Source organism: Oncorhynchus masou, chromosome 12, assembly GCF_036934945.1.
Source record: "Oncorhynchus masou masou isolate Uvic2021 chromosome 12, UVic_Omas_1.1, whole genome shotgun sequence".
NCBI classification, from domain to species: Eukaryota; Metazoa; Chordata; class Actinopteri; order Salmoniformes; family Salmonidae; genus Oncorhynchus; species Oncorhynchus masou.
In genome coordinates this window covers 70,085,979-70,109,075 of record NC_088223.1, presented here as the reverse complement: position 1 = coordinate 70,109,075, position 23,097 = coordinate 70,085,979, and the positions used below count along the sequence as shown (strand labels likewise).

The following is a 23,097-nucleotide window of genomic DNA, read 5'->3' as shown; positions in this document are numbered from 1 at the left end:
AGCAGATGGGCCTAGCAATTGCTAACTGACTTTTATCTAGTAGCCAGTTAGCTGGCTACCTTTTGATGGGGGTTCCGGTTCTTAAGTATAAAAAATAGCAGATCCGTACCACATTGGGTGAGGCGGGTTGCTGGAGAGTATATTCAGTCCGTAGATGGAAAGTGATATTAAAGTATATTCGAAATATATCTGAAAAAACCCCAAGGAAAAACGATATTTACATGGGACACGGGGCACCGGTTAGTTGAGGTAGTATGTACGTGTAGGTAGAGTTATTAAAGTGACTATGCATAGATGACAACAGAGAGTGGCAGTGGTGTGGAGAGGGGGAGGGGGCAATGCAAATAGTCCAGGTGGCCATTTGATTAACTGTTCAGGAGTCTTATGGCTTGGGGGTAGAAGCTGTGAAGAAGCCTTTTAGACCTAGACTTGGCGCTCCGGTACCTCTTGCTGTGCAGGTAGCAGAGAGAACAGTCTATGACTAAGGTGGCTGGAGTCTTTGACAATTTTTAGGGCCTTCCTCTGACACCGCCTGGTATGGAGGTCTTGGATGGCAGGAAGCTTGGCCCCAGTGATGTACTAGGCCCTATGCACTACCCTCTGTAGTGTCTTGTGGTAGGAGGCCAAGCAGTTGCCATACCAGGCAGTGATGCAACCATGCTCTCGATGGTGCAGCTGTAGAACCTTTTGAGGATCTGAGGACCCATGCCAAATCTTTTCAGTCTCCTGAGGGGGAATAGGTTTTGTTGTGCCCACTTCACGACTGTCTTGGTGTGCTTGGACTATGTTAGTTTGTTGGTGATGTAGACGTCAAGGAACTTGAAGCTCTCAACCTGCTCCACTGCAGCCCCATCGATGAGAATGGGGGCATGCTCGGCCCTCTTTTTCATATAGTCCACAATCAACTCTTTTGTCTTGATCACGTTGAGGGAGAGGTTGTTGTCCTGGCACCACATGGCCAGGTTTATGGCCTCCTCCCTATAGGCTGTCTCATTGTTGTTGGTGATCAGGCCTACCACTGTTGTGTCATCGGCAAATTTAATGATGGTGTTGGAGTCGTGCCTGGCCGTGCAGTCATGAGTGAACAGGGAATACAAGAGGGGGCTGAGCACGCACTCCTGATGGGCCCCTGTGTTGAGGATCAGCATGGCAGATGTGTTGTTACCTACCCTTACCACCTGGGGGCGGCCCATCAGGATGTCCAGGATCCAATTGCAGAGGGAGGTGTTTAGTCCCAGGGTCCTTAGCTATTTGATGAGCTTTGAGGGCACTATGGTGTTCAACGCTGAGCTGTAGTCAATGAACAGCATTCTCACATAGGTGTTCCTTTTGTCCAGGTGGGAAAGGGCAGTGTGGAGTGCAATAGAGATTGCATCATCTGTGGATCTGTTGCGGCGATATGCAACTTGAGTGGGTCTAGGGTTTCTGGGATGATGGTGTTGATGTGAACCATGACCAGCCTTTCAAAGCACTTCATGGCTACAGATGTGAGTGCTACGGGTCAGTAGTCATTTAGACATGTTACCTTAGTGTTCTTGAGCACAGGCACTATGGTGGTCTGCTTAAAACATGTTGGTATTATAGACTCGGACAGGGAGAGGTTGAAAATGTCAGTGAAGACACTTGCTAGTTGGTCAGCACATGCTCGCAGTACACGTCCTGGCCTTTCCAAATCATGTCCAATCAATTGAATTTACCACAGGTGGACTCCAATCAAGTTGTAGAAACGTCTTTAGGAGGATCAATGGAAACAAGATCCACCTGAGCTCAATTTCGAGGCTCATAGCAAAGGGTCTGAACAGTTATGTAAATAAGGTATTTCTGTTTTCACAGTTAATAATTGTGCAAACTTTCTACAAATCTGTTTTCACTCTGTCATTATGGGGTATTGTGTGTAGATTGAGGAAAAAAATGTAATTTAATCAATTTTAGAATAAGGCTGTAACATAACAAAATGTGGAAAAAGGTAAAGGGTTTGAATACTTTCCGAATGCAGTGGATGTGAGAATAATATGGACATTGCCTGACTAAATAGATTGGATGCTTGCAGTGCGACTTTTCTGTAGCCTATGTGGCCGATGCAGGCACACATAATACATCCATGAATAGCGGAGCATTAATCTCACCATCACTGTTTTTATCATTAGAAAATGACCAAAAGCCAGGTTCCTTTTTTAATGGAAGGATTTGTATGGAAAGCCAATTTGAAGGCCACATTAGATGTTGTCGTCCTCATAATAAACCTCACATGGTTTTAACAGATGAGCACAACACCCTACAAATTAAGTGGCAGAAAACAAAACAAAAAAGTGACCAAATCCCTCAGAAAACAAATAAAAAATGAAATCACGGATAATTATAAGGGAGCAGGATAACTTATAAATTGCCTACAATAATTTCAAGCACCAAATTAAGTAAATGTCTGATTTTCAAGGTAGGCCTATTTCAGTAGTTTAATTTCTGAGCTCCAAATAAAGGTCAAGTAGGCTACTTCAAGCCCCTTGTGTCATTTAAAATTGCAGGTGTAACATGGAAAACCAAATGTATTTGTCATGGCATTTCATTACCAGATCATATTGTGAATAAGCCCACTAGGCTATGTAATTTGTTGTCATTATTTCCAGCATAATTAATAGAAAGTGTGTTGGGTGTTGCGCAATAGTCTATCCTACACAGTTGCCCACAGTAGACTCGGTGTCCAATACGAAGCACAAAAACATAAAATAATTACCTTTCTTTGTTAAATCAACCAGACAACAACAGATCATCAACCTCAATTCGCAAGGGATATTAGATCCAGGCACAACTCTCTTCACAGGCTTAAAAATTTAGTAATTAAGCAGCCACTCTTATCCAGAGCAACTTATAGTAGTGAGTGTATACATTTACATATTTTTTTTGACTGGTCCCCATTGGGAATCAAATCCACAACCCTGGTGTTGCAAGCGCCAGGCTCTACAAACTGAGCCACATGGCATAGGCTCAGTGGCGGTCGGTGCCTTTAAGATGCGTGAGGACAATTAATTTTTTTCATGAGCATGAACTTACTTCTATTACAGCATATTGGATGTCTGTCATTAATATTCCATTCATCCAGTTCAATGTAACATCGATAGGTTTAGGCTACTACATGATACTCAAAATGTCCCTATACCCATTATGAGGTTGCTACAACCTAACCCAGTGGTTCCCAACCTTTTTGGTTACTGTACCACCAACTGAATTTTGCTTTGCCCTTAGTACCTCTGAAGTACCACCTCATGTACATTTTACCATTAGGCCTATGGTCTCATGAGTCTTCCCAAGTACCCCGTGTGGATAGGTAATGTATGGTTCCTAGTGCCCCTGGTTGAGAACCACTGACCTAGCCTATGAATGAAAGTTTACAACGCAGGTGCACACAGTTGAGAGAAAATGTTGTGGTGACAGACAGTGACACATGGACTGCCAATGACACATTCAATACTGCCTTGCACACTCTTGCCTGCATCTAGCTGATCTAGTGTGCAATCATTCGTCCAACAGTTGCAAACAAGAGTTTCTATTCAACAAATTAAAGTATGATTATCCCCGTTTCGTTCCGTGTAAGAAACCATTTAACAGAATTGGCAGAATGAATACACCCCTGATCACACGTAAGCACAGTTCACTTTCATAGCAGCCACGTTGTATTCCTTCTCGCATCTACACACTCTCCTCATTTCACCTTTTCCCTTCACTTGTGGACTTCAATGCACAACACATCAGCTGTATGTGACCAGGCAACAAAAAAATTCAAGCCAAACCATATCATAACCGCTGCACACAGCACACATAGTTGTCACGATATTAGCTAAAGTAATGTCATAGTCAACATAGCTAATAGAACTAAAGCGTTAGTAAACCCGCAGCAATCATGCAGTAGAGTGTACAGTCAGTAAGCAGTTTAACAGTTACACTGGCGGGCCATTGTGGCAATACATTTGTAAAACCTTACTTTGACTTGGAAGAGTTCCATGTCTCTCTCTCTCTTGCTTCTTCTTATTTTTTGAAGAAAGGAATTTGTTCAAAACTGTTGAACTATTGTCTTTCTCTTTCAGTCAACTACGTACCACATGTTATGCACTGTAGTGTTAGCTGTAGCTTATGCTTTCAGCACTAGATTCATTCTCTGATACTTTGATTTGGTGGACAACATGTCAGTTCATGCTGCAAGAGCTCTGATAGGTTGGAGGACGTCCTCCGGAAGTTATCATAATTTCTGTGTAACTCTATGGAAGGAGGTGACAACCATGAGCCTCCTTGGTTTTGTATTGAAGTCAATGTACCCTGAGGAAGATAGAAGCTAGCTGTCCTCCAGATACACCAGATACACAGATAGACCTTCTTTGCAAAACAGTGTTTTAATCAATTATTTAGTGATATAAGAATATATTTAGTATAGTTTTATCTAAAAATGATCACTTTTAAATGTTTCAATAATTTTATTTTTTATAAATGGATGGTCCCTCACTTCCTCCTCCGAGGAGCCTCCACTAAATAGACTAATTAAACAGCTCAACACCAAATGTGCATCCAACAAGTATTATGCATAATTATGAAGAACCACATGAATTACATTATCATTAAGGTTAAGTATCAAGGTAAGGTGACTCTTTCAGTTAGAAGCATTTGATTTTTAAATTGCATCTTTATTTTGGATTTGTGTGCATATGAAAACTGTTTTCACCACATAACATAGGGATACACAAAATGTTACATAGTCACACTGAATTTATGAGATTTCTATACAAAAAACTGTCTGTCTGACAGCTAGATCCAGGATTCTTACAGGGTTCAAGATAAATGTTTAATTTAACGGATGAATACTTAATATGATATAACAACAATTTACACTTCCATAAATGCAAGGACAGAAAATGTATGTTTTATGTCACACAATTTTGACCAAATCTGTCAAGACACCAACCACGATAAAGGGTTAAACATACAGTTGAAGTCTGAGGTTTACATACACTTAGGTTGGAGTCATTAAAACTCGTTTTTCAACCACTCCACAAATTTCTTGGTAACAAACTATAGTTTTGGCAAGTCAGTTTGGACATCTACCTCGTGCATGACAACAAGTAATTTTTCCAACAATTGTTTACAGACAGATTATTTTACTTATAATTCACTGTATCACAACTCCAGTGTGTCAGAGGTTTACATACACTAAGTTGACTGTGCCTTTAAACAGCTTGGAAAATTCCAGAAAATTATGTCATGGCTTTAGAAGCTTCTGATAGGCTAATTAACATCATTTGAGTCAATTGGAGGTGTACCTGTGGATGTATTTCACATCCAACCTTCAAACTCAGTGCCTCTTTGCTTGACATCATGGGAAAATCAAAAGAAATCAGCCAAGACCTCAGAAAGGAATTGCAGACCTCCACAGGTCTGGTTCATCCTTGGGAGCAATTTACAAACACTTGGAAATTTTAGGTACCACATTCATCTGTACCTAAAATAGTACGCAAGTATAAACACTATGGGACCACGCAGCCATCATACTGCTCAGGAAGGAGAAGCGTTCTGTCTCCTAGAGCTGGACGTACTTTGGTGATTAAGTGGAAATCAATCCCGGAAGAACAGCAAAGGACCTTGTGAAGATGCTGGAGAAAACAGGTACAAAAGTAGCTATATCAACAGTAAAATGAGTCTTATATCAAAATAACCTGAAAGGCCGCACAGCAAGGAATAAGCCACTGCTTCAAAACCGCCATAAAAAAGCCAGACAAAGGTTGGCAACTGCACATGGGGACAAAGATCGTACTTTTTGTAGAAATGTCCTCTGGTCTGATGAAACAAAAATAGGACCTTTTGGCCATAATGACCATCGTTGTGTTTGGAAGAAAAAGGGGGAGGCTTGCAAGCCGAAAAACACCATCCCAACCGTGAAGCACGGAGGTGGCAGCATCATGTTGTGGGGATGCTTTGCTGCAGGAGGGACTGGTGCATTTCACAAAATAGACGGCATCATGAGGCAGCGTGTGCGAGCAAGGAGGCCTACAAATCTGACTCAGTTACACCAGCTTTGTCAGGAGAAATGGGCCAAAATTCACCTAACTTATTGTGGGAAGCTTGTGGAAGGCTACCCAAAACATTTGACCCAAGTTAAGCAATTTAAAGGCAATGCTACCAAATACTAATTGAGTGTATGTAAACTTCTGACCCATTGGGAATGTGATGAAATAAATAAAAGCTGAAATAAATAATTCTCTCTACTATTATTCTGACATTTCACATTCATAAAATAAAGTGGTGATCCTAACTGACCTAAGACAGGGAATTTTTACTAGGATTAAATGTCAGGAATTGTGAAAAACTGAGTTTAAATTTATTTGGCTAAAGTGTATGTAAACTTCTGACTTCAACTGTAGGTTTCAAATCAACTTGTGAATGTTATTGAATACAGCTACAGTATGGGAGAGGGGCTCCCTCTGCATGATCCCCCCTTATATCTTAATGTAATGACATGATAAAAAAATTGCCAGATAAACCGTAGTTTATAGAACAACCCACTTATGTAAATTGATATTTCTGTATGTTATTTTCAATACATTTGCAAAAATGAATAAAACATTTTTTCCCACTTTGTCATTATGGGGTATTGTGTGGATGTGTGGATAAAAAATCTATTTTATCCATTTTGAATTCAGGTTGTAACAATAGAATGTGGAATAAGTTAAAGGGTATGAATACTTACTGAAGGCACTGTATCTGACAGTCACTATATTGCCCGAGCCAGTGATTTGTGTACAATTTCACTTAGTTAGCTACTATACAAATATCATTCTGTTACATACATGACCACGTTTCTACCATGATACATCATTAAATTAGCCAGTAGTTTGTCAGTGTAAGGGGTATTTGGTTGCACCTGGAATTCAAGCTACTGACTCATACCACTGAATGACATTGAGAGAAGTCTATTACGGGTGTTTCCCAGGGATATCGCACTGCCTTACAGTCAGTGGATGGGAGTGGTGGGTGGGGGAGGTTAAGTTAGCTGGACGTGAATCAAAACAAAGCGGTTGGCATATTTCTGTGAGAGCAGCTCCAGCTCCACTGCTGAAATCTGGTCACTGTAACCCAAGCTGAGTCTGGGAGAGGGGCTTCCTCTGAGAAAAGCAACCCGCGTCCCAAGGGGGCTCAGTCTGTCTAAATATTTTACCAAACACACAGATAAGTGCCTGTAGAGTGCAGACAATCACAGAATATTGCTTTCTCTGCTTGCTTCCACTTTCAAGGGACGGTTCACTCAAAATACACGCTTTGACATAAAGTTGCAATAATATAGAATAGAAAAAGTATGAAAAATTACTGCGCTCCCTCTTCAATATCTTTGGTGTCCACATGGGGTGGGAATGAAGACACAGCATCAAAGAAAGTAGAAAACACCTTAAACTAAAAACTTCCGCTTTAGATGATGAATCATTTAATCCAAGAAGTGGCCAGATGTTCTCAAGCCATGCTGTAAAAGTAAGGGGACCCCTCTTTCAAAGACTTATCATCCAAATCCTTCCTTTGGTCACAACAAAGGCTGTGGTGGGTTTTTCTGGGTCTCATTCCTTCTGTTGACAAACAAATTCCAGGCTGGAAAACCAGCCCTCCATAAGTCAGATCTGCTGCCACTCAGAGCAAACCACAGACAGACAGATGCAGTTCAGACAGAGCCATGCCAATGGCTCACCTCATAAGCTCCCATCCTTTAGCTGACGACGTGCTTCAAGTCAGCCAGGGTCAGAGCCTTAGTTGTTTATAAATGAGATACATGTCTGTTTGAAGGGTGTTTTGGGGTGTCTGGAATAGTTTACAGTACATTCTTAGACTCTCCTGACAATAGTTGTGCTCCTGGAATAACAATAAAAATGTTTATGGGTACTTGTAGATTAATCATTTTAGCATGTGAGGTCTCTATTCTTAGTCTCCTCAGATGCACACTTGCTTGGTTTTTCAGACTCTCACTATGGGGATGATTTGCTTCCTTTGCTTGTTGAGTAGGGAAATGTGGATAATTGATGATACACTGGAGGAAAGTAATCACCTTGTTCCCTACTGTGGATTCAAGGAACCTGTCATCATATACAGTGCCTTCAGAAATCCCCCTTGACTTATACTTTCTGAAGGCACTGTAAATGCAAATAACAATTCACCACAAAGCCTTGGTTTTAGAGGAGGAAAGCAAATGATTGTGGCAGCGTTCTCAAGCCCCTGTCATGAAAGCCAGAAAAAAAACAGTCAAGTGAAATATTACAGACCCAATGCTAATTTATTTCACCTACTCATTCAAAAGGTTTTTCTTAATATTTTTTACTATGTTCTACATTGTAGAATAATAGTGAAGAAATCAAACTATGAAATAGCACATATAGTAACCATGTAGTAACCCCAAAAAGTTTTAAACAAATCAAAATATATTTTAGATTCTTCAAAGTAGCCATCCTTTGCATTGATGACTGTCACGGTTTTCTGTAGGAGAAAGAGAGTCAGACCAAAATGCGGCGTGGCTATTGCGATCCATGTTTAATGAAAACTGAAGTAAACACGAATCAATACGAAAAAACAATAAACAATACACGAAAACCAAAACAGCCTAATACTGGTGCAAACTAACACACGACAGACCTAAGGACAAAAGGACAATCACCCACAAAACCCAACACCAAACAGGCTACCTAAATATGGTTCCCAATCAGAGACAATGACTAACACCTGCCTCTGATTGAGAACCATATCAGGCCAAACACAGAAACAGACAAACTAGACACACAACATAGAATGCCCAGTCAGATCACACCCTGACCAAACAAAACAAATAAACATACAAAGTAAACTATGGTCAGGGTGTGACAATGACAGCTCTGCACACTCTTGGCATTCTCTCAACCAGCTTCACCTGGAATGTTTTTCTACAGTCTTGTAGTTCCCACATATGCTGAGCACTTGTTGGCTGATTTTCCTTCACTCAGCGGTCCAACTCATCGCAAACAATCTCAAATGGGTTGAGGTCAGATGATTGTGGAGGCCAGGTCATCTGATGCAGTACTCCATCACTCTCCTTCTTGGTCAAATAGCCTTTACGTAGCCTGGAGGTGTGTTGGGTCATTGTCCTGTTGAAAAACAAATGATAGTCCCACTAAGCGCAAACCAGATGGGATGGTATATGGCTGCAGAATGCTGTGGTAGCCATGCTGGTTAAAAGTGTGCCTTGAATTCTAAATGAATCACAGACAGCGTCACCAGCAAAACACCCCCACACCATCACACCTCCTCCTCCATGCTTTGCGGTGGGAAGCACACATGCGGAGATCATCCGTTCACCTTCTCTGCGTCTCACAAAGAACCAACAAATCTCAAATTTGGACTCAGCAGAACAAAGGACACATTTCCACCAGTCTAATGTCCATTTCTCGTATTTCTTGGCTCAAGCAAGTCTCTTCTTCTTATTGGTGTCCTTTACCAGTGATATTTCCCCAGCAATTTGACCATGAAGACCTGATTCACACAGTCTCCTCTGAACAGTTGATGTTGAGATGTGTCTGTTACTTGAAATCTGTGAAGCATTTATTTGGGATGCAATTTCTTAGGCTGGTAACTCTAATGAACTTATCCTCTGCAGCAGAGGTAACTCTGGATCTTCCTTTCGTGTGGCAGTCCTCATAAGAGCCAGTTTCATCATAGCGCTTAATGGTTTTTGTGACTGCCCTTGAAAAAACTTTCAAAGTTCTTGACATTTTCCAGATTGACTGACCCTCATGTCTTAAAGTAATGATGGACTGTATTTTCTCTTTGCTTATTTGAGCTGTTCTTGCTATAATATGGACTAATATGGTATTTTACCATATAGGGCTATCTTCTGTATACCACCCCTACCTTGTCAAAATACAACTGATTGGCTCAAATCCATTAAGAAGGAAAGAAATTCCACAAATTAACTGTTAACAATGCACACTTTTTAATTGAAATGCGTTCAAGGTCACTACCTCATGAAGTTTGTTGAGAGAATGCCAAGAGTGTGCAAAGCTGTCATCAAGGCAAAGGGAGAATCTCAAATATATTTTTTGGTTACTAAGAGATCCCATATGTGTTATTTCATAGTTTTGAGGTGTTCACTATTATTCTACAATGTAGAATAGTGAAAATAAAGAAAACCCTTGAATGAGTAGGTGTGGTCAAACTTTTGAACTTTTCCCTTACAAACATCAAGTTCTTATTGCAACATAGGCAATACATCTATCGTCTGATTCATCAACAAAGACTGTTTCCTTTCCTACTGGTTAAAGTCTGACACTTTGATACAATTGAGGTGTCTCAACCTAATGACGACCTTATCGTTAAAAATTCGGCACAATATAACTATATTTTTCTTTCTTTCCTATAAAATCTGACAATTGCCATGTTCCTGCAACATGCTCATCTTGACATGGACTGGCAGTCAGGGCCGGTTCCAGGCATAAACGGCCGCTTAGGGTCCCCTGAGTTCCTTTATTTTAGGAACTCAGTTGGGGTCTCAACTTACTATTGAGAGTAAGCATCGTAGAATACACCAGGTGCAATTTCAAAGTCACTGACAGTCACTCAATTAGTCATGTCAGCTAACCATTGTTTTATTGGTAGTTAGTCTAGCCAGCTGTCTAAACTTGTAGCAATCATGGCCGAATACTGACTGGCATGCAGGGCCAGGGGGCCCCCATTGATTTCGTTAGTCATTTTCACTCAGATATAATATTAACAGGGCATAAGTCATGCAGAATTGCAGGACTTTTGTATCAAAACATAAAACATGTCTCTCCACCCCATGGCAAAATTAGTGAATTGCATGAAATGTGTTATGAAATTTTAAAGTTTTCTCAACGCTCCATGGACACATTTGTAGAATCGCAGAAAACTTTCAGTAAAACTGCAACATTTTCTCTACGCCCCAAAATGTGTAGATTTTCAGGAAATTAACTATAAAATATAAATGTTTCTGTCCACCATCAAGACGGGGGGCCACTATAATGTTTTTCTGCGAGGTGGAGGGCCCTCCAATCAAATCTTGTTTAGTACTAAAGCGCCAGCTGTGCCATCAGAGACTCTGGGTTCGCGCCCAGGCTCTGTCGTCCGTGGGGCGACACACAATTGGCCTAGCGTCGTCCGGGTTAGGGAGGGCTTGGCCGGTAGGGATGTCCTTGTCTCATCGCGCACCAGCGACTCCTGTGGCGGGCCGGGCGCAGTGCGCGCTAACAAAGGTTGTCAGGTGCACAGTGTTTCCTCCGACACATTGGTGCGGCTGGCTTCCGGGTTGGATGCGCGCTGTGTTAAGAAGCAGTGCGGCTTGGTTGTGTATCAGAGGACGCATGACTTTCAACCTTCGTCTCTCCCGAGCCCATACGGGAGTTGTAAAAATGAGACAAGATAGTAGCTACTAAAAACAATTGGATACCACAAAATTGGGGAGAAAAAGGGGTAAAAAAAAAAAAAAAAGTCTAGAGCCAGCCCTGCTGGAAGTTCATGAGAACGCTTGCTTATGAAGTCCCATCATATTCTCCCTGTTCAATGTTCCAAAGATGACTCATCGTGATGACTCTTCTCTTGACCAGCTGTTTTCATAGGCCAGTGAAATATGGGGTACAGCAGCTGTGCATGCACTACTACACACACACACACACACACACACACACACACACACACACACACACACACACACACACACACACACACACACACACAGGAGGCAGGCTTCAAGGCCAGATGACACACCAGCCGCCCAGCGCATGACGACAACCTGAGGCATCACAGCCCGGAGCCTGAAACAACAAGGATGCGCTGGTTTCGATTAATATAATGCTCCCTGGGAGCGAACAATCTCTGAAACGACTGTGTCGATAGAGTGGGAGGGAAGAGACCTCCTATTCCCAGATGATGTCATTTCTTTACCTCAGAAGCAAATGCTTTCGGGATGAAGATGGGGAAGTCATGTGGGTATTACCACATCAGTTGGATGACTTCTGCAACTGTGGCTTGCCTATCCAGGGATAGCAATGCCTCCTGAGCACTGACCCTGGGGTGCTTTGCTTCAACAGCTCTTTGCACTTTTTCAAGTCACAATGGAGTTTTGCAACAGGTATGTGTGCAGTGAATGTGTATGGCTTCAACGGCTCATTTTCCAGGAATACACATTCTACTTTTCATACAGGTTACAAATCTCTAGTCTCTGCATTTCCATCTCCTCTCTTTCTCTGTTGCTTTATACCTATACAGTGCCTTTAGAAAGTATTCACACCCCTTGACTTTTTCCACATTTTGTTGTGTTACATGCTGAATTTAAAATGGAATAAATTGAGCTTTTTTTGCCACTGGCCTACACACACAATACCCCATAATGTTAAAGTGGAATTAATCTCTTCAAAATTTTTACAAATTAATAAAAAATGAAAATCTGAAATGTCTTCGAATCAGTAAGTATTCAAACCCTTTGTTATGGCCTAAATAAGTTCAGGAGTAAAAATGTGCTTAACAAGTCACAAAATAAGTTGCATGGACTCCCTCTGTGTGCAATAATAGTGTTTAACATGATTCTTGAATGATTACTTCATCTTTGTACCCCACACATGGACTTTACAGTCCCTCAGCTGAGCAGTGAATTTCAAACACAGATTCAACCAAAGACCAGGGAGGTTATCCAATGCCTCACAAAGAAGGGCACCTATTGGTAGATGGGTAAAAATAAAAACTGCAGACATTGAATATCTCTTTGAGTATGTTGAAGTTACCAAATACACTCTGGATGGTGTGTCAATACACCAGGTCACTACAAAGATACAGGTGTACTTCCAAAGTCAGTTGCCGGAGAGGAAGGACACTGCTCAGGGATTTCACCAATGGTGACTTTAAAACAGTTACAGAGTTTAATGGCTGTGATAGGAGAACATTTAGGATGGATCAATAACATTGTAGTTACTCCACAATACTAACCTAATTGACAGAGTGAAAATAAGGAATCCTCTACAGATAACTTGGCACTAAAGTAATACTGCAAAAAAATGGTTTTGTTTGGGGCAAATCCAATACAACACATTACTGAGTACCACTCTCCATATTTTCAAGCAGCGACCATGGCTGCATCGTGCTATGATATGCTTGTAATCGTTAAGGACTGGGGAGTTTTTCAGGATAAAAAAGGAATGGAGATAAGCACAGGCAAAATCCTAGAGGAAAACCCTGTTCAGCCTGCTTTTCACCAGACACTGGGAGATGAATTCCCCTTTCAGCAGGACAATAACCGAAAACACAAGGCCAATTCTACGCTGGAGTTGCTTAACAAGAAGACAGTGAATGTTCCTGAGTGGTCAAGTTACAGTTTTGACTTAAATCTACCTGAAAATCTATGACAAGACTTGAATATGATTGTCTAGGAATGATCAACAATTCATTTGACAGAGCTTGAAGAATTTTTAAAGGAATAATGGTTACACAATCCAAGTATGGAAAGCTCTTAGAGACTTACCCAGAAAGATTCACAGCTGTAACCACTTTGTCATTATGGGTTATTGTGTGTAGATGGGTGAGAAAAATAAATAAATGTAATCTATTTTGAATTCAGGCTGTAACACAACAAAATGTCAAATGAGTCAAGGGATATGAATACTTTCTGAAGGCACTGTATACAGTATGCAACTTAGCAGACACTTTTCTCCACCGTGACATGTTCGTATGGGTGGCCCCAGCGGGAATTGAATCTACAATCCTGGCAATGCAAGTGCCAATCTCTACCAACTGAGCTTGACAGGACTACTCTCCCATCTCTCCCACAGAACGACAATACACAACTCAAAATTGTGCTGCTGCCAGGGTCCCTCACCTCAAACTACAACACGGCTACACTGGTGCTTTCCAGACCGACATTTTATACCTTTGAACATTTTTGAGTCAGATAACTTAGTTTTTTTCTGACTAGCAGTAATTTTCTTCACCAAAATAAACAGATCAAGTCATGCATGAAACATATGATATAATATCTGATTGCCATGGTTGAGATCCTACAGTATAAGACCTGTGGAGTACACAGCCATGTGAATGATTGCAGAGATGGAGATGTTTGGTGGTCAGGCCAGTAGCAGATGTTCATGACTCAGGGATGAATCCTAATTCATGAGTGCTTGAAGTGCACACAAATCTCCCAATGACAGAGAAGCCATTTGCTTGTGTGAGAGGGTGTGTGTGTGTGCGTGCGTGTGTGCATGTTATAGAGCTGAACTTCCTGCCCTGAGACATCCAAACCCTGGGGTTCCTAGTCTGTGAAGACATCTGCTATAACAGAGAGGTGGAGAGTGGCAAAGTTTGGGTAGAGGGGAAATGGAGGGAATGGGGAAGACAGGGGAGAGTAGGGAGGATTGGTACATTAACAACAGATGAAGCGTATGACCTTGGTTTCCCCTGAAATCCAAAACAAGGCTGGACCCCCAGTAGAACAGACCAGTAGGGCCCGGGGGATCACTATACCGAGGGCCGCCCCACACCGCCACAGTCTGGCTCTGTTAACCCATTCACAGAGAGAGCACATCCAGTCAGTGAGAGGCCCCTCTCCAGATGGTGTGTGTGTGTGTGTGTGTGTGTGTGTGTGTGTGTGTAACCGCACAATGACTTGCAAATACATTATGACAACAACGTATTGTTTTTGTTACAATTGTACACTATCAGAGTGCAGCATACTCAGTGGTAGCCAGTGGAACACCAAGATAGAAACGATAGATAGCGATCTCAGTGGTAGCCAGTGGAACACCAAGATAGAAACGATAGATAGGGATCTCAGTGGTAGCCAGTGGAACACCAAGATAGAAAAGATAGATAGGGATCTCAGTGGTAGCCAGTGGAACACCAAGATAGAAAAGATAGATAGGGATCTCAGTGGTAGCCAGTGGAACACCAAGATAGAAAAGATAGATAGGGATCTCAGTGGTAGCCAGTGGAACACCAAGATAGAAACGATAGATAGGGATCTCAGTGGTAGCCAGTGGAACACCAAGATACAAGATAGAAAAGATAGATAGGGATCTCAGTGGTAGCCAGTGGAACACCAAGATAGAAAAGATAGATAGGGATCCAGTCACCAAGATGAAAAGATAGCCTCAGTGGTAGAACACCAAGATAGAAACGATAGATAGCGATCTCAGTGGTAGCCAGTGGAACACCAAGATAGAAACGATAGATAGGGATCTCAGTGGTAGCCAGTAGAACACCAAGATAGAAACGATAGATAGCGATCTCAGTGGTAGCTAGTGGAACACCAAGATAGAAAAGATGGATAGGGATCTCAGTGGTAGCCAGTGGAACACCAAGATAGAAACGATAGATAGGGATCTCAGTGGTAGCCAGTGGAACACCAAGATAGAAAAGATAGATAGCTTGATAGATCTCAGTGGTAGATGGAACACCAAGATAGAAAAGATAGATAGCGATCTCAGTGGTAGCCAGTGGAACACCAAGATAGAAAAGATAGATAGCGATCTCAGTGGTAGCCAGTGGAACACCAAGATAGAAACGATAGATAGCGATCTCAGTGGTAGCCAGTAGAACACCAAGATAGAAAAGATAGATAGCGATCTCAGTGGTAGCCAGTGGAACACCAAGATAGAAACGATAGATAGGGATCTCAGTGGTAGCCAGTAGAACACCAAGATAGAAAAGATAAATAGCGATGCATACAGACAATCTTTGAGAACAACATAGACACAAAAAGCGGAAACCCCTGTGAGGCCATTCTTCATTTAGACTTTGACCCATTACAACTTTATACTGGTATCTGCAAAAACAATTCTGCCATTAACACTCATTTCACATCTTCATAACATTGCTTTCCTTCTGGAAGTTGACTCCTCAGAGTCAGCACAAAGGAGGGTCATCGCTAGTCCTATGTTGAACAGAGCTCCAGTCTGAAATGGGGAGCAGAGCCATGTTCTCTGTATTAGACACCAGTCATAAATTAGAGACCTTGGTCTCAATTGGACTCCCTTTAAAAATAAAGTTAAAATGAAATCCATTAAATTAACTCTGAACCACCATATCGGTTACAGAAGAAATACTGTGTCTTGGTCCATTAACCCCTTGCCCGATGTGAACTTACGATAAGGAACATTGTCCCAAGAAAAAGCAGAACAGTGAGTCCAAACAAGAGGGAGGACAAGTAAGTAAAATCTGGTTCAGTGACTATTCCTATCTTCATTACACCACAGTCGGGAGATTAAATAAACTAAACAAACCACAAAAACAAAATGCCCAGTCTAGAATACAGTGCATGAGTGGGTGATGATCGGCCATTGTTTTTCACCCTGTGATTTTGATGTCATACAGTACATAGCAGGGAGTTTAGGATCAAAGAATGTATGAGGTACACAAGGGGACCACTGTTTTGACTGCAGTGCCCTTGGGGCATTTCTACCTCCAGCTCACCAGCTCTCTGAGTTTAAAAGGTAGACAGATAGATAGACAGATGAACGGACTGAAGGACGGGCGGACAGACACAGGTACAGATGTAGGATCTTAATTTGACACAGCAAAATAATCCTCAGCAACAGAATTTTAACATTTAGTCCATAATGTTGCTTGATCAGTGGTTAGGCAATTAGTTGGCCAAAAGTAGGCTACATGAAAAGTGCAACTGTTCATATAACCATGTGTTAGTGTGGGCTTTCAGTGAATTTATGTAAATCACGAAGCTCATCTACATTTGCAGGAAAATGGTCAGCATCAAAAAGTGATGAAATTAAGATCTGCACAGTACTCTACTCACCCTCTTTGCAGTCGTCTCCCAGGAAGCCTGGGCAGCACCTCCACTCCAGTGCTGTCACCTGGCGAAACGTCAGCCTGTACATGGGCCGGACCAGGGTCCTGTAACTGAGAGAAGATGATAGTCACTGACGGGCAGCACTGTAGCACTGGGGCACGTGTTCACTTCACAGACATCATTAGAGGGCTTAACACTGACATCAGTAACATTACTGTAGGACAACCTTCACAGACATCATTAGAGGTCTTAACACTGACGTCAGTAACATCACTGTAGGACAAACCTTCACAGACATCATTAGAGGTCTTAACACTGATGTCAGTAACATTACTGTAGGACAAACCTTCACAGACATCATTAGAGGTCTTAACACGGACGTCAGTAACATTACTGTAGGACAAACCTTCACAGACATCATTAGAGGTCTTAACACGGACGTCAGTAACATTACTGTAGGACAAACCTTCACAGACATCATTAGAGGTCTTAACACGGACGTCAGTAACATTACTGTAGGACAAACCTTCACTGACGTCATTCAAATCCTTTACAAGGGAAAGAATACACTGACCTCCTTACACTGGGAATGACTAAATCAAAATATGTTTAAATCGTCTGTAACATAGAGATAAAATAACAATGTCGATCCAAGCTTAACACTATGTCCGAATACCCAGAGTCCATTAAAGTAGTTTTCTGGAAGACATAGAACAATGGAATGCAACCACACAGTTACAAATCACACACATCTACAGTATATGATAAATGGCTATGGTCTTACATCAGTGTCTTTTCTGGGAGCAATGGCACACCTGGGAATACTGGAATGGGAAAATCCTATTCATATGCCTTAATTGTGTATGACTTGCTGCTCTGCGTGGTGTTCTAGGGAGTAAATCTGCCTTCTTCGACCAACAAAAAAATGAATAAAGAGCATTTCCATGGGGGTGAATTATCAGTCATTAGACTGTCTGTAGTCAAAGCTGGATAATATAAACACATTATAATTATGACCCCTTGTGCAACATCCGGCCAGACTCTTGTCCAGCTGAACTGAAACCAGAATCAATGATCTGATCTTTTCCCTCAAGAATGCTTTGTCTTCAGGAGATGTAGAATTATGAATCTGAATGCACCAAAATGTAGTGGCACCAAAATGTAATGGCACTTGACCCATAGCTATCCTGAAGGCGACTAAGGGAAACCTGGAAATGGTAGCCACCAAAGCTTTTGGCTCAGCAAGATGGTTTGTTACCTTATAGGCTACTACAACCCATTAGGATCTATATCTAGCTTGTTGACATGAGTGCATATTCCCTAAACTCAATATGGGTCCCAGCAAAACACTGAAATCATAACACTTCATGTCTGAGGTTGTAATTGCTGCTGCATGACAATCAATCTGCATGAAGGGCCTGTGGCGGTGAGTGAGTGAATGCCATTCATACCTGATGAGGTTAGAACAGGGTCCTGGCCACCGGCAACTCTGAAACACTCGCTGTACTAGCGTCTCCGTCCCGTTGTGCACTTGGCATGACACAGTCTTCGACACTGTGTACTGACACCTGTTCCTACCAAAGGAGACCACAGGGAGGCAGAGTTTTAGTGTGTGTGTGTGTGTGTGTGTGTGTGTGTGTGTGTGTGTGTGTGTGTGTGTGTGTGTGTGTGTGTGTGTGTGTGTGTGTGTGTGTGTGTGTGTGTATAATAAAGCATTTTTTACTGCGATTCTTATTTTATTGAGAAACTCTCTGGCAGGTCCGCTTATGTCAATTGAGAAGTTTGGAATATCAGGACAAATCGAGTAAGATGTTAAATAAATGTGTTCATAAACTAGTGTTGAGAGACAATGGGCAATTTCTAAGTCGTCTGCTCCATTAATTCATTCCAAATCAAAGACACATCTTAATGCTTTGTTTCATTATTGCCAGTACTGCTTTTCATTTCATTATTCATAGAAGGAATTGCAAGTTATATACTTTTGGTTACTTCATTCAGAATAAAGTCAATGCAAAGTGTCATACATCAAGCATACACAACAAGTCCAACTTTCTCAACAGAATGAGAGCTATAATTTTTTTTATCTTGTTTTTTATTTATCGAGGTAAGTCAGTTATTTACAATGAGCGCATACACAGCCAAACCTGGACGACGCTGGGCCAATTGTGCGCCGCCCTATGGTACTCCCAATAATGGCTGGTTGTGATACAGCCTGGAATCGATCCAGGGTGTCTGTGGTGAAGCCTCAAGCACTGAGATGCTGTGCCTTAAACCGCTGCGCCACTCGGAGCTCCTCCCAAAATAGATATTTCTATTTCTATTTCATGTTTATCTTTGAACAACAACTTGGAATCATAATAACTTTTCTGATGAATACATGAATGACTTCATTAGGTTTTCATTTAGGCTACTTATTTGCTTGAGGTCCACTTACCTGCGAGCCGAGTTGGTGTCTGCAAGGGGTCCAGCAGTGTGTTCAGTATGGATGCGTTGCAATGTCACACCTGGAAACTGATAGACAAACCCGGTCCCTTGTGACAGACTGGGTGAACACATCCAAATACAGAGAAAGCTCAAAATTATTGAAGCTGTCATTGTCTGCGAATTTATGGTTCCTTTCCGAGTGATAGTTTGAACACTACCTGTATTGTGAAGTGTATAAAGTTTGGAGACGGACGTCTTGGGAAGGCAAAGCCGCAGGGAAAGAATATAGCGTCCTAATTTATCATTAAAGTAAATTAATTCCATAGAAATCTGCAACGTCGTGGGACATTATGTAGTGTTCTCCTGGTCCCTGCCTTCTTCGTGTTTGGCGTTTGCCTTCCAACTCTGGAGGGAATGTCTACTGTCTGCAGCAGCGTGCGCGCAGAGCCTATTACCGCTCAGTAATGTGGAACGGATAAAGTTCGCCACCATCAACAGAATATATAGTAGTAGTCTAGCTATTCTTTTACATGTATGGAATAGGAAGCCGTATCAAACCTTATCCCTACATAATGTACGAGGCACCAACATTAACTAACAAGTGCGTAAATTCAAATCAAATAGTGATGCAAGTCATATCGGTTTAATTGATCAAAAAGTGTAAAAAGTAGCAATAGTTCTGAAGGAAAGAACTCGTATAGGCAGGTAGGGGCGTAGAGTAAGAGTGCATTTACACATTGTTACATAGTACTCACAACCAGTATAATCTCCCGTGGGCATGTTTTACTTCTGGGTTACATAGATTACAACTAGTATAATTGTCCCCAACAATGAAATCGGGGATGGGACTGTGGATCTGTCTCTATCCATCTATCCATTACTATCTGATGGGACATCTCAGACAGCACTGGACCGATTTTGATGAAACTTTGGTGAATTATGTGTCTTGCCATAGAGATCTGGCATTTACAAAATTACACTGATTGGCCCAAATCGGGAGATAATAATTATCTTAAATGTGTTAGTCACAGGTGATAACTCAACTGGCCCAAGGTGGCGCTGCATCATTCGTGGGGGATGACATGTTTACTGTTGTCTTGTTCTCTTTTGATCTCACATGAGCAGAATTGTATCATCCTTTTAATGCAGAGGAGGTTGATGGCTGGAACAGTCCCTTGGTCACATCATCAGGATATCAACGAATTTCTGGAAATGCAAAAACACTGCCATATTTGTGGTATTTTATAAGACATAATAATACAAAATGTACAGTGCCTTGCGAAAGTATTCGGCCCCCTTGAACTTTGCGACCTTTTGCCACATTTCAGGCTTCAAACATAAAGCTGCACTACCTGAGCCACTTGTGTGGGTTGTAGACTCCGTCTCATGCTACCACTAGAGTGAAAGCACCGCCAGCATTCAAAAGTGACCAAAACATCAGCCAGGAAGCATAGGAACTGAGAAGTGGTCTGTGGTCAACACCTGCAGAACCACTCCTTTATTGAGGGTGTCTTGCTAATTGCCTATAATTTCCACCTGTTGTCTATTCCATTTGCACAACAGCATGTGAAATGTATTGTCAATAAGTGTTGCTTCCTAAGTGGACAGTTTGATTTCACAGAAGTGTGATTGACTTGGAGTTACATTGTGTTGTTTAAGTGTTCCCTTTATTTTTTTGAGCAGTGTATATACACTGCACTCTTTGAGATACACTGTACTCTTTGAGAGAGGTAGTTAGCAAACCAGGCCAAAGACCCCTCAGAGACACCAACACTCCTTAGCCGGGCCACAAGAATGGAATTGTCTACAGTATCAAAAGCTTTGGCCAAGTCAATAAAAATAGCAGCACAATATTGCTTAGAATAAAGGGCAATGGTGACATCATTGAGGACCTTTACTGTTGCAGTGACACATCCAGATTGCATACCCGAGAGAATACTAGAGACATCAAGAAAGCCAGTCAGTTGATTTTTGACTTTTTCCAACACTTTTGATAAACAGGGCAACATAGAAATAGGCCTATAACCGTTAGGATCAGCTTGATCTCCCCATTTAAATAAAGGACAAACTGTGGCTGACTTCCAAGCAATGGAAACCTCCCCAGAAAGGAGAGACAGGATCTAAAGGAGAGAGATAGGCTTGCGATGATAGGGGCAGCAACCTTAAATGAAGAAAGGGTCTAAACATCTGACCAAGATGTTTTTTTGGGGTCAAGTTTAAGGATCTCCTTTAGCACCTCGGACTCAGTGACTGACTGCAGGGAGAAACTTTGTAGCGGGGCAGGGGAAAAAGAGGGAGAAGGGTCGGGGATAGTCGCATTAGAAGGGGTGGGAGATGAGGAAATGTTGGACTTGCAAGGAGGCATGGCTGAGTCAAATAGGAATCCTGGCTTAATGAAGTGGTGATTAAAGAGCTCAGCCATGTGCTTCTTGTCAGTAACAACCACATCATAAACATTAAGGTACATGGGCAGCTGTGAGGAGAAGGGTTTATTCTCCAGGTCTTTAACCGTTTTCCAGAACTTATTGGGGTTAGACCCACATAGAGAGAACTGCTCCTTAAAGTAACTAACTATGCCTTCCGGATAGCCTGAGTACACATATTTCTCATTTGCCAGAACGATAGCCAGTCAGCCTGAGTATGCGTGTGCCGAGCCTTTCGCCAAATTCAATTCTTGAGGTGGAGTAACTCTGCAAGATCACAGTCGAACCAGGGGCTGAACCTGTTTTTAATTCTCATTTTCTTTATGGGGGCGTGTTTGTTAACAATACCAATGAAAATATCAAAAAAGAAGGTCCAAGCGTCTCCGACAGAGGGGATCAAGCTGATTCTATACCATTTTACATATACCTTTTAAGAGGAGGGATGACCTTAATGTATGTCAAATGTTTTACAAAGAAAATATATTTACTGAGCGATAATGTAAACATACATTCTTCCAAACAAGCTATTGTCCAATAGATTGATGATCATATTATGAGCAAAAAACCTGCTCTTTTAGTCTACAAATGGTGTCAGCATGATGAACTGTGTCCTATCCCGAAAGACAGCAAAGAACCCATTACTCCTGCCAATATTCTACCAATTAGTCTACTCCCTTCACTCAGTAAGATATTGGAGGATATTGTGAGTATGCAAATATGGGAGTACATGGAAAATAATTATCTGATTACAGCCAATCAGCATGCATATCGCAAAAACAATTCCACTACCACTGCATTGGTTAACATGACTGACTAGTGGGTCAATGCTATGGATAATGGCAGGTTTGTGGGTGTACAATTTTTTTATTTTAGTGCAGCATTTGATTTAGTGGATCATGAAATCATTTTGACAAAATTATTGCATTATGGTTTTAAGGAGGTATTGAATTGGGTACAGTCATATGTAACTGACAGGAAACAGTCCACCTATAATCAATGGTTCATTTTCTTCCCCTCATGCTTTAAACTGTGGAATACCACAGGGCAGCTGCCTTGGGCCACTTCTTTACTTAATATATACCAACGAACTTCCTTATGCCGTATCTGAAACTCAAACTACTATATTTGCAGATGATACTACAATTTATACAGCAAGGCTAAACAGTTACAGCAAGCTCTACAAGTAGATTTGGAAAATATCAGGGAGTGGGTTTGCTGGAACAAACTTGTTTTAAACACCAAGAAAACCAAAGTTATGTTGGTCTGTTCCACCAGCATGCTGGGGAGTACACATTGAGGAAGTGACAGAAACCAAACAACTAGGAGTGCAGCTGGACAACTGCTTATCATGGTCATCTCAAATAACTAATCTATGTAAAAAAAAATGATTTAAACAGCATGCATGATCAGAAGGATAGCCAAATACTTACTGAGAAAGATTTTTAAGCAAATAACACAAGC

At 41.5% G+C, this 23,097-nt stretch overlaps 1 protein-coding gene across 1 annotated transcript in view; it reads right to left on the bottom strand.

Moving 5' to 3' along the window:
* Positions 1-19,604, bottom strand: part of LOC135549205 (collagen alpha-1(XXVI) chain-like) — a 70,698-nt gene extending 51,094 nt beyond the window's left edge. The window contains exons 1-3 of the mRNA XM_064979239.1: positions 19,224-19,604; positions 18,241-18,363; positions 16,796-16,899 (exon numbers count right to left, since the gene is read on the bottom strand). Of these exons, the coding sequence (XP_064835311.1) occupies positions 16,796-16,899; positions 18,241-18,363; positions 19,224-19,537 (541 nt within the window). The 5' untranslated portion in view covers positions 19,538-19,604. The remainder of the gene's footprint in view (positions 1-16,795; positions 16,900-18,240; positions 18,364-19,223) is intronic.
* Between the last annotated feature and the right edge of the window lie 3,493 nt (positions 19,605-23,097).